The sequence below is a fragment of the Lampetra fluviatilis genome, chromosome 23 (assembly GCF_964198595.1).
Source record: "Lampetra fluviatilis chromosome 23, kcLamFluv1.1, whole genome shotgun sequence".
Classification (NCBI taxonomy): Eukaryota; Metazoa; Chordata; class Hyperoartia; order Petromyzontiformes; family Petromyzontidae; genus Lampetra; species Lampetra fluviatilis.
In genome coordinates this window covers 9,492,992-9,505,658 of record NC_136297.1, presented here as the reverse complement: position 1 = coordinate 9,505,658, position 12,667 = coordinate 9,492,992, and the positions used below count along the sequence as shown (strand labels likewise).

General features: G+C 47.3%; 1 protein-coding gene across 1 annotated transcript; it reads right to left on the bottom strand.

Moving 5' to 3' along the window:
• Positions 1-3: 3 nt before the first annotated feature.
• Positions 4-8,421, bottom strand: COX11 (cytochrome c oxidase copper chaperone COX11). Its single transcript, XM_078867115.1, has 6 exons — positions 8,399-8,421; positions 5,642-5,821; positions 4,929-5,059; positions 3,606-3,761; positions 2,905-3,030; positions 4-1,576 (listed from the first exon to the last, which is right to left on the bottom strand). The coding sequence occupies exons 2-6, from the start codon at positions 5,799-5,801 to the stop codon at positions 1,391-1,393; spliced, it is 759 nt and encodes a 252-aa protein (XP_078723241.1). The 5' UTR covers positions 5,802-5,821; positions 8,399-8,421; the 3' UTR covers positions 4-1,390.
• Positions 8,422-12,667: the final 4,246 nt, after the last annotated feature.

Here is a 12,667-nt window from a genome sequence, read left to right as displayed (position 1 = left end):
TTCGCTCCGTCCAACCAGCACAGGGGTCGGCAAGCGGCGGCTCTTTAAGGACTGCTGCTTCGTGACGTTATTTATTAAGGACCACCGTCTAGTATTCACGTTGCGGCTCTTGAAATATTTAGTTTGACCGAATTTGAAAAGCAAACAATGGCTGTTATTTTGGTTGACGACCCCTGAACCAGCAGTTTAAATGGGTACAAAACAGTTGCTCAGCAGGGCGTGTGTGGTGGGGCAAAGTGTGGGTGCTCAACACCGCTTCCAGGATGTCTGACCAGTTTGGAAGAGTAGGCCGCATACCTTGTAGAGCTCAATTTAGTGGAGGCCGTTCTTCCAGCAGCGGCACACGCAAACATTTTCAGGACTGGACCTTGTAACTTGTGTCAAGCTGTACTGGTTCACTTCACTCCTGCAGCCACTAGGGACGCTATATTGACGAAAGTGTTTAAAAATAACATTCTTTAATCGAATCCCGATCCCGAACAATTATATAATTCATCAAATCGCGAGGGGAGTGAATAATTATATACAACCACGGAACCGTTATGAATCTTTACAAAGGGCACACTCAACATCATGTGTTCTGCAGCAAGAAGAAATGCGCTCAACCACCACAATGGCTTTTGGTTTCATATTTTGATATATTAAGATGAAATACATTTTAAAACGCATGTGAATTCCACGATTGATGTAAACGGCGGCAGCACTAAATTTCAATTGAAGGTTAGAGATGACCGTAAAAAAAAAAAGATTAAGCATGGAGCCTTAAGGATGAAGAACTTATAATAGGCTGTCTTTGGCGTACACAAAGGTGGTTGAACATAACATTTGCTGACCTAGGAAAAGCTTTGGAATCTCAAGATAATTTCTCAGAAAGGGTTCTCAATACATTTTTGCGGTTGCACGCGCTGTTGCCATGCATTTTCACATTGCGTAACTTGCGGGTAATTTTAAAAAAATTGACCACTTTGCCAGCACACATGGCCTGCTGATTATTGAATAACATTATGGGATCTTTTAAAGTCCACTGAGTACGTATCAGACGGCACGTATTTTTACAGTTAATAAAAACCCGCTGTACGAACCAGGGCGGCCATGGGGCCCGAAATTGCAAACTTCTGCAACAAACGGCAAATGCACAACTGCTTACCCATGGCACCGCCCTGCCATGCCCCGACATTTGCCTCGTTAAAAAACGCTAATGCAGATTTCAAGGCATTAAGGAGAGGTGTAAAATGTTTCTGCTGCGACGGCACCCTGCCGCAGGGCAAGCCTCAAGTTGGTTGAAAGAACGCCAAGGAACACGGTCTTGGCTCTGCAGTATAGTTCAACCACGAGGCACCGGTTCAGCATCCCCCCCCACCCTGCCCCCAGAGGCCAGAGGAGCACTGCATCATTTGTTATAGCCTGGCAGGGAGAGGAACTGGCCGTCCTTGGCTTCGAAGAATGTGTACGAGAGCGTGATGGTGTCCACGTTGGCCATGCGCGGGTCTTCGGCGAACTCGGGGTCGATGTAGAAGAAGACTGGCATGTCCACCTCCTCGTGCGGGTTCAGGCGCTGCTCCTCGAAGCAGAAGCACTGCGGCACACGAAGAGGGACGCGTATGATGCGGCGCGTGCGTGCAAAAGGGGAACCCGTTCCCAAAGCTTGAACACGTACTGCTCGAGCATTCATTAAGCCCTTTGCCATTGAGACGTCTGCAAGTTGCAGGGGTGGGTCGCTTTCACCTCTGAATTTCGGAACGTGCAAGCGGTTCAGCGTTAATTTAATTTAGAGAGGCATAGTGCCGTTGTTTTACTCGCCGCAAGAGAACTATAGCGACACAACCGCAATATGATAGATGGCACCAAGCTGTGCCACACATCCTCCCGCATGGCCTTGTGTGAGCCTCAGTACTGATAGTTATTTTATTTATTTTTCCTGTTTCGTTTTGATTATGTACACATATGTCATCGGAACGGGAAAGTGTTAAGTTGTAACACTGCACATCAATTTGCAAATATTAACTATGGCTGAGAGGAAGTAGACACAGCTCAAGTGGTAATTAATTGGCCTCACATTCAAAGGGCAAAAGTCAAATCCCAGTCATCACATTGATGAAAGGTCAACAGCAGCCGTCTGACGATTTTTCCCTTTGCAATTCAATTAATTGTCATGAGTTTGGACCATTATGTGATACAAGAATACATTTTTGCTTTAACGTTGTGGTGCATAGCGGTGCTCAATTGGCACTACCAAGAACCAAAGTTCAAGGCCAGGTTTCGGCCACCCCGTGATGAATTGGGGATCTCAAATTTAGCGAGTTCATGGTCTCGGTTGACTACGACACCCATCATATAAGAATCGTTTTTTTGTCCTTAATTTTGATAAATTCCAGCTCAGAGAATGTTAAATACATTCGTACTATCATTTGGAAAACACTACAGTGTAAACAATAAGGCCATTTACACGGTTTGTCTTAAGTCCAAATTCCTGTAAAAACTTTTCTGCTGATGTGCTCGAATATTTGGGCTCCACTGCTCTGTGAGATTTTTTCATCGTCTCCTGCCACGCTGCTGACAGCACAATTGGAATTTGGAGAAAAAGCCCCAACTATTTTTCATAAATATTTGGGAAACAAAACCTCTGTGTTGAGACCAAACTATATTTAAATGAAAAAACTATGGTTGATGCAGCACCTCTAGTGGCTGCAGAGGGACACATGAACCCAAGACTTACAACATAAACAAGTAAAACATCACGTGCGATGCACGTATCACGAGCGCAAACAACGATTTTAACCTATGAATCGATGCATTGCCACTTGCCAATTCAACGGAGGTTGGAGTGATGGCACCAGAGCAATGTGACTGTCGCACAGTGGCTCGTGACTTCCAACCATCATTGAGCTGTGTTAACGAGCTTACCTGAATCTTGTTGAAGTACTGGCCAGCTTCAAAGGGCACTACATTGTACGTGGAGATGCCGACGACCGGCTTCGAGGAAGGATTTTTGGCGCGGTAAAACGCCAGTGCCGTCTCACCGGGCACGACCTGCCAGGATGGTGCACAAAGTGGGATCATCCACACGCTGGGTGCCTGGTCAAGCGTGCGTGTGCGACAGCGCTAATATCGTTCGTGAAATTTGTGACGAAAATCTTCGTCAAAGGTGGGGGGGTGGGGGTTTGTGTTTTAGTCAACAATGACCAAGTGGACTAAAACCATCAAACGAAAATGACTTTGCTACCCACCAGGCCAAAACCACGACTACAATGACAACAGACAAAGATAATGTAGACACGTTATTCGAGATTGCAGTGCACTGGGAAAAACCAAACATGGTAATTATCTGCATCCGTATATAACCAGATTGACGGAGTTCATTAATTGGCTGACTCGATGACTTTGGCGAAGTGTACAAATAGTGCGCCCCTCAAACCAACATTTAGTAACTAAGAGTGGAATTAACGCTCTGCTTTCATCAACTAGACAAATAAAATTATAACAAGTAGACAGACTCAAGGCTTGACTGAAAACTCCGTGTGTCACCGACGAAAGACTACGACCATAACAGAAAAAAACAGCCAACGACGATTTAGACAACGCCGGGCGTGCACCCCGTCACTCACGTTCACTTCGCTCTGCTGCGGCCGAAAGTTCCACAGGAGGCTGGCGTGCACGTCGGCGTTGAAGATGATGCGGATGGCGCGCTCGCGCACGGGACGCATCGTCGCCACGCCCTCCGTGCCGTGGCCTGCCACCGCCTGACCACCCAGTCCTGTGGCCTGCATGCGCATGCGAGGCCCAGATGGCCCAGCGCAGTCGCCAACGCAATTTTAACATCGCTGATTGAGATTTGTTGATGTCCGTGTGTGACCGGATGCTGCCGTGATAGCATGATTAGCGCACTGGACTTGCAAAACAGACGTCGCCGGTTAGCCCTCCCGACGCAAGCAGTTGAAACTGGTTAAAAGTTTCTTAAATCCCCTCCCCGCCCCCTCCACCAATGCGCCTCTGTCCACCCAGCAGTACAAATGGGTTCACCACGGCGTGTTGATCGGCAGGTTGCGTATGGTGGGGTAAAGTCTGGATACTACCACCTTTTCGAAGACATCTGGTAAGTGTGGTAAAGTTGGCCAAAAACACCCTCGAGAGGGAGGTCCTTCCACCTAGCGTTGTACGAGCAAGAAATTGCATAAATGGATTTCAAACCGAAACAACAATCTGTAAAGTGTGGCTATTTCTACATTGGACATCATCATAAGCCGGGCAGTGGTACCGCACACCTGTCATTCAGCACTGGAGATGAGGCCTAGTGGATCACAAATGTGAAACTCCCTTCCCCTGGGCATCGGGGTGCCATGCCATGGCTCGTCAGGAGGTAGCGGTACACCAAATTGTGGACTCCCATCTGTTCCATATTGATGGGATAGTGTTCCCCTCGCTATGCGTGGGCTTTCTCCAGGTGCTCTGGTTTCTTCCCACGTGTAAACACTCATTAATTGGCCGATAACACCTGCGTATATATAGAGGACTGCAGAGCTTGGAACTTGGTGGTGCCCCCCCCCCACTACCGCGTGGCTGCCTTTTCCGATTGTCTGGTTTCTCGCACCTCCGAGTTCGCGCTCTTCAAGAGCGAGGAAATACTGTGCGGTGTTACAAGTTGAAATTATGAAATTATCATTCCATAATCAAAGTGCGACAAACAACAGCACTCGAGGATGAGGTGGGCAGCGAGGCAGCGATGGTGGCAGTGTGGCGTGGCTCGCAATGCTAAACTAAACTTTTTATTTTACCAGGTAAATCCCACCGAGCTTCAGAAGCAACCTGGCCACAAGTGATAGTTTAAGTGGCTTATGTGGAACTCTATAGCAGCCAAATACTCTAAACGCACGATTCGAAATGTGGAGGGAATGTGGAGTGCGACTGTGGGGAGAGGGAAGAGGCTGCACCTGGCAGTAGAGGCGGTAGAGCGGCACCGCGGCATAGGACAGCCCCAGCATCCCCGTGACGGTGGCGATGATGTAGGCGAGCGAGGTGCGATTCTTGCGTGTGTACGGACCGCTCCCAGGCCCAAAGTTACCTGCCAACGACCACTTCACTTAGGAACGATTATAATACAAAACAAGCTGGGTATAAGGAAAACTTATATAAGCAAAGTTTTTTGATTTACGCAATACCGTTTACAACTGTGCAATAGGTGTCATGTGATGAGGCTAAGGAATCTAAACACAGCACTCTAGCGGCCATCAGTGCACCACTCTTGTGTCAGAGAATGGCTACGGAAATCACGTAAATTATTTTGAAATAACTTTCCATCGGCATATGTTACATTTCCTACAGTGTTCAATGAATGTCAATCAATCAAAACTTTTCATTCTCAATTTTACAATAAACCAAATAGATTTATTATTATGAATATTTTGGTCTATGATTTGTGACCGGGCTGACACCATCAACTCGCTACACTTGAGATCAGGTAAATTTATTGGTGGCTTCCTCAAATTTGAACCCAGAATCTCGTTACGGCTGTCCCAGTGATCTGATAATTAGCTACCCACTCCCCCCTACCATCACTAAGCCACCCGTGCTCTCAAAACACACACTGGCCACTACTGGCACAGGACACGCCGAGTTAAGCCTGCGGAGGGAATCATATTATTACTCTGTGCTCGAGTTGAGCCCCTCGTGACGAGGGGAGCCCGCAGAGTGGCGCAGCGTAAGCACGGGGGCCCCAGGGCCAACGTCCCCGTCCGTGGTGCCCATGCGACGGAAGCTCCCGCCGGCACCCAGGACGCGCATCGCCACGCCGTCACCTGCAGCATCGCGACACGAGCGGCCCCAACTGCACACGACCGACACGCGTGACGGCATGAAGAGGACAAGCTCTAAACCCCCCTCCTCCCACACGTGCCACCAAGCAAGGGGAAAGCTGGCATGGGTATGCCATTCACAACGCAAGCGAGACTGGTGGAGCACCTCCGATTAGCTTCACGCACCTCCGATAAGCGCGGTTGGCTACGTACGGTGCGAGAGAAGTTCAACGCACGCATAGCTACCAATGGCCATGTTTTCACAGGGATTTTGGATTGGCTAAATCTCGACTCATCTAGTGCCACCCTCTTTCCAGAGGGTTTGGCGGTGGTGCAGCCACCTCGCTGTTATTGTATCCTTTATTTAACCTAAGACACAAACCCACTGAGACCCATGAAATGTTGCCTCTTTTGCAAGGGGCGATCTCGATTACATCAAAAACAATCAGAGTGCATTTATAAAAAACAATAAAATGTAACTCGGAGAGACTATATTTGACAATAAATGGTCCCTGTTCTCCACCAGTCTCACTGCGTTGTTAATCTGCATCCCTACCCGTTCACTTACATCATCTGTCCACTGCCTTCTCAGTCAACCTCGTCAGCTCTGGCCATATCCTGGTCTTGTGGCCTTTTTACAATCTCCAGGTTTCCCAATGAGATGTCCATAAAATCGTAGTTTCTGTTTTGTATGAGGTCACAGACTTCCATTTTCAGACCTGGAGTTTCTAAACATCCACCTCATCTGTTGGATGTTCTGGCCACTTGAAAGAATAACTGGTTATCCGCGGCCCTCTTTTTCGCGACAGTTGTAGGTTCCGCGAAAACTCCTATTATCCATAGACCTGTTCGTCCAAATTATCCGCGACTTTTCCAACAAGTCTTTGCGGAATAGAATCTTATTGCCTGCGATATTTTTTCGCGGACGAGAGGAAATCGCGCGGCAAATTCATCCGTATTACCCCGGCGGATAGCAACATCGCAGATAGCCCCCCACGGATGATAGAATCCACGATATGGGTCGCCACGCACGACCGTGGATAGTTCTCCTGAAATCCACCAAAAGTGGGGCCTCAAATTGCACGGAGCCATTTTCGTCTCATGTCAAAAGTTCATCACCGCGCTTTGACGATACAATGGATGGCTACAACTGAAGTTCAGAATGTGAACTAAGATTTTCGACCGTTTTCGTTTCTTCCAACATCATTTTCCCGAAAACGTCTTCTCGCATTGTCGTGAATATGACTTTGGTCGAAGTGAATCTCACACATCACACGGCCCTATTTCAACATCAGTCTACAATACTGAACTAATTAACATCACATCACGTTACACGGCTTTATTTAACATGAAAACATCGCATTAGAACTGCCTTTTGCGTCTAGTTTGTTGTCCTTTACCCCGCACCTCCAATTAGCACGGTTAGCTACGTACGGTGCGAAAGAAGTTCAACATATATATACACACATAGTCCACTATTTACCATTACATCACGCTATGTAATATTATACTACACGATTTAACATTAAACTACACTTTGACACATCACCACACTATTTACCACCCCACCACGCTATTTAACATTACACTATACTATTTAACATTACACCACACTATTTAACACTAAACTACACTTTAACATTACTCCACTCTTCAACATTACATCACGCAAATGTGGCCTTACACCACAGCGTTACATTGTTACCACCCCACCACGCTATTTAACCTTACACTACACTATTTAACCTTACACTATACTATTTAACACCATAATCCACTCTTCAACATTACATCACGCAAATGTGGCGTCACACCTCACCACGTTACATTGTTACCACCCCATCACACTGTTTAACACTACACTACACTATTTAACATTACACCACACTATTCAACACTACCCTACACTGTTTAACACTACCCCACACTGTTTAACATTACACCACACTATTCAACATTACCCTACACTATTTAACACTACACCAGAGGTGGGACAAAGTCATTGTTATGCAAGTCCAAGTCGAGTCGCAAGTCATCAAATTCATGACTCGAGTCTGACTCGAGTCCAAGTCACATGACTCGAGTCCACACCTCTGCACTACACCCACACTGTTTAACACTAAACTACACTATTTAACCAACACATTAGCGGCGTTATTTAAACCACACGCACACGACCCACCCTGTTGGGGCGGGGAGGGTTACTCTTTGACCATACTTCACCACGCCGGTCAATGCAGCTTATACAAGTTTATAAATACATTTTTAAAATAAAAATAACAACCCAACCTGAGCACTCGCACACAAACAAACTAATACACGCCGCTGAGCGCGAAGCTACCGTGCGATATCCTTTTAAGTGAACGCGGAATAACTCAACACCGAACCATGCACGACACTGTACGGCGCACTGTACCCTAAAAAACTGCTCAGGGTTACCGTTGAAGAGCGATGGAAACGTCGAGAATTAACTTGTTAAAACGTCTCAGACACACAGACACGGCAAGAGAGGAAGGATTGTGAGAGATCTTAGCAGCGCGTGTCTGGCTTGAAGGAGAGAGATTTATAACGAAGGCGGAGGCGGAGGCGAGCGACAGCGGCTGACCGACCTTAGCGACGAGTCCCGCCCGCGGTGCTAGAACAGAGGTTTTTTTTGTATTAACTCTCGGGCCAGAGGGAAAACCTCTGTTCTAGCACCACAAATGGTGTATTACCTCTCGGGCCAGAGGGAAAACCTCCGTTCTAGCACAGGGGATGTTGTTTTAACTCTCAGGCCAGAGGGAAAACCTCCGTTCTAACACCGTGGATGGTGTTTTAACTCTCGGGCCAGAGGGAAAACCTCCGTTCTAGCACCGTGGATGTTATTTTACCTATTGGGTCAGAGGAAAAACCTCCGTTCTAGCACCGTGGATGTTGTTTTACCTCTCGGGCCAGAGGGAAAACCTCCGTTCTAGCACCTTGGATGGTGTTTTACCTATGGGCCAGAGGGAAAACCTCTGTTCTAGCACAGGGGATGTTAATTGTTTTTTTACCCTTCTATCTGGCAACAAAAAAAACAATTATATGTTTTACTGGCAAATGAGGTTCCAATGGTGTACAGGGGATGTTGTTTAACCGATTGGGTCAGAGGGAAAACCTCTGTTCTAACACCGTAAATGTTGTTTTACCTATGGGCCAGAGGGAAAACCTCTGTTCTAGCACAGGGGATGTTGTTTAACCGATTGGGTCAGAGGGAAGACCTCTGTTCTAGCACTACAGAGGGCTTTTTTGCCTCCAGGGCCAGAGGGAAACCCTCCTTCACAAGTCTGGCAAAATAGCCTGATGAAGCTGTATGTAATCACCAGAGGTGGGACAAAGTCATTGTTATGCAAGTCCAAGTCGAGTCGCAAGTCATCAAATTCATGACTCGAGTCTGACTCGAGTCCAAGTCACATGACTCGAGTCCACATCTCATAGGTGGGACAAAGTCATTGTTATGCAAGTCCAAGTCGAGTCGCAAGTCATCAAATTCATGACTCGAGTCTGACTCGAGTCCAAGTCACATGACTCGAGTCCACACCTCTGGTAATCACCAGCGAAACGTCGTACTAAAATTGTACATATTGTGGGTTTACTCTCCGACACACCACCCGTGTGCTGAATTAGTACCGAATCGGCACGTTTTGCTTACGGGACAAATTTGACTAAATTTGCTGTGTCGGGTGGTGGCGGGTTTAACGACACATTTATATTATTTGGGTCTAATAAATAAAAACTGAAAACTGAAGTTGTCCTTCCCACGCGCCTCCGACGAGCCCGGGTTGGCCAACACACACGTGCACACAGTTGACACTTAATTAAGTACGAGTTGAGCGAATGTTGCGCTCCGCGTTTGTTGCTGCTGTTGTTGTTGTACAACTGGTCACCCCCGGGCTCCCTTGTTGATGTCGATGTTCTTGCGATGTCATCGTGAAGCGACGAAAGTCTTTTCAATGTCGTGCCCGCTGCTGCTGGAGACGCCGCCTGCTGGAAGTGACTCGACAGGATGGTGAGACGAAAGCACGCGTCTTGTAAGGGGCCGTCCATAAATGACGTCACGCGATTTTGGACGTCACAAAAAGTCAGACCCCCCCCTCCTCAAATATGACGTCACGAAGCTCTGCCCCCTCCCCCCCCCAAAAAAAATGCTGCATCAATCTGGCTGTGACGGTCCCAACTGATGACGGAGACTTGTGTTGCCTCCGAAACGTCGTGATTTTATTGTTTTATTTTGTATTAATTTTAATTTCATTTTTTCACCTACGTGACTTTACCGAAAGAACTAAGAGTACAAATATCTTTCCCTCCCTCCCTCCCTTCCCCCGCACAGATGCACAAGCATTGAAATGTCTCCGCCGCAGCCGAGGTTTTTTGTGCGTTCCATGGCAGTCGGATTCAGTGGGCAGCCGATAGCCACACGGCGGCGCTGCGAGCTCGTTGCCCGCGTCCTCGCCGGGACTCAGAGCGAAGCGCGCACACCGCTCCACTACCGCTCCCCAAAGGGCCCCGTCCATAAATGACGTCACGCGATTTTGGACGATTTTTGACACCCCCCCCCCCACTCGTCACACGGCGTCACAAAAAGTCAGACCCCCCCCCCCTCAAATATGACGTCACAAAGCTCTGCTCCCTCTCCCAAAACCATATTTTCATTTTGAAAATAAAACATGCTTCAAGTCATTGTAGTGCGTATTTAATGTGGCGCTGCACTCTGATGCTGTAGGAGTGTTGTTATAACAATTAGTGTTGTTATAACAAATGTCTGACCCCCCAGGTGCGTGACGTCATTTATGGACGGCCCCAAAGACAAAAAAAGATCCCCCGTATAGCCTGTAACAGACTGTAGGGGCAAGTGCCGTTAGCTGAGCACCTATGAAGGCCGGCACGGCACACGAGGGGGTGGGGTGGCCAGCACCACGCCCGACCGCCTTTGTCTCCCCAGTGGCGATGTTTACTACACACCGTGCAAGGTTCTCATTTGAGGCTGAGTCGACCTAGGGTAGGCCCAGGACCGATTCAGATAACCGTCACTGGTGGTGGTGGCCGTGAGTGGGAATCGAACCCCGGATCGCCGGGTTCATAGCTTAGCGCTAACCTGCAGTCACGAAAGCTCTAAAAATTAAGATTGAACCACTTCTACGGGGAAGTTTTAAGCTTATCTTTTTTTCTCTCTCTGGCTATTTGTTCTCTCTGCCTGTGTCCTCTCTTTGGAATTTTCACACTTAAATTCTAACTTAGCAATCTTTGAAATACGTAATCAACCAGGCTATGCGTTAATTGTGTGTTGACCGACTCTCTGTGTTGCATTACATCACATTTCGATATTTTGCGAGGTTATTTAATTTTAGTGTGTCTTTCTCCTAATTTTCAAGCTTGCGTGCCGTGCCACGTCGTCATCTTACTTGCGCAGCAGCAACACGTTGCCGTCCACTCATTGATATGCTAATTTTCTCTGCCCCCTCCCTCTCTCCGTCCCCGCCCCCCCTCCCTATATTTAAGGGACCGTCACAGAAACGACCCCTCTCTCTGTGCCGATATGTGTCCTCTCTCTGTGTGTCATTGTGATGTCTGTCTGCTTGTATGTCTGTCTATAGTTTTCTAGTTAGATTTTTGTTGCTATTTCTCTTATGCCTGATGATGATTGCTTGTGTTGCAATCGAAACGTCGCTATTATTTTAATTCATTCTTTTATCTTTGGACGTGACTTAACCGAAATAACCAAAGAATAACGCTCCACCACCGCTCCCCACACACGCGCGCGCACACAATGCACGCGCACACAACGCACGCGCGCGCGCTTGCGAGCAAGGCACAAGCTGGGGAGGGATCGTCGTTTTCTGGCGGTTTTTAAAGATAAATTTGCAGGTGCTACGGAAATGCCGGGCGTAATGCGTGACAGTTTGGTAGGCGGTGTGATATTTTAGGATGATCGAGGGCCGGCGAAGGATCGCACGCGTGAAGCACCGCGCGCACACACATTTTTGTTTTTAATAAAAAAACAAATCTGCTGGTGAAACCGGTTATCATTTTTTATTGTTATATATTTTTTAAAAAAATCAGGTGCTCGTGTGACAAGAGACGCACCGCGCTTGTCAGAGGCGGATGTAGAAACTTCCAGGTGGGGGGGGGGCAAGCCGTCTCGAAACGTCAACCTTGTTTTTAGTTTTAAACCCAGGGCCCTACATGAATAATAATAATAAAATAAATAAACGCCCATTTGGTGTATTTTATCTGGTAGAGTATTTATAAATAAAATGTAGGTACGCATGCTGAACTCATCTCGCACCGTACGTAACCAACCGCGCTAATCTGAAAAGAGTTTTGCAATCTCGATTTTAGTGCCATAGCTCAGCTTAGTTCATCCCCTTCATCAACCATGGGACACAACGCCGCAGTGAGTTTCCCTCCACTGCGTTCTGCCCTTCGCGACATGTCGAGCCTCGCCCCAAGAAGAGGTTGGTCGCTGCTGCCCAGCTGCTCCGTCACGGTCGTGCGCCACGTGGTCTTGCGCAGTGCCGGATTATCCTCGTAGCTAAAGTAGCTACTACATATGTAGCAGCTACATATGTAGGAGCTGCTACGTAGTAGCTACGGGCCCTGCACTTTCAAGGGCCCCGCGCTAAATGCTTTGAAGCTATCAATTCCGGTTCAGCGATTCTGCACTTGCTCTATTACTATAGTACTATACCGCCTTCAACTTTTACGAACGACTGGGTGTTTAAGGTTAGCGATTTGTCATATTATCCGGCTGTATATCAAATGAAAAAATACAAATACTTAACTATGCAAGTTAATTATTTGTGTGTTTTATTATTTAAGTATTTTATTATAACATGTGCTACAGGCCCCGCACTAGCTTC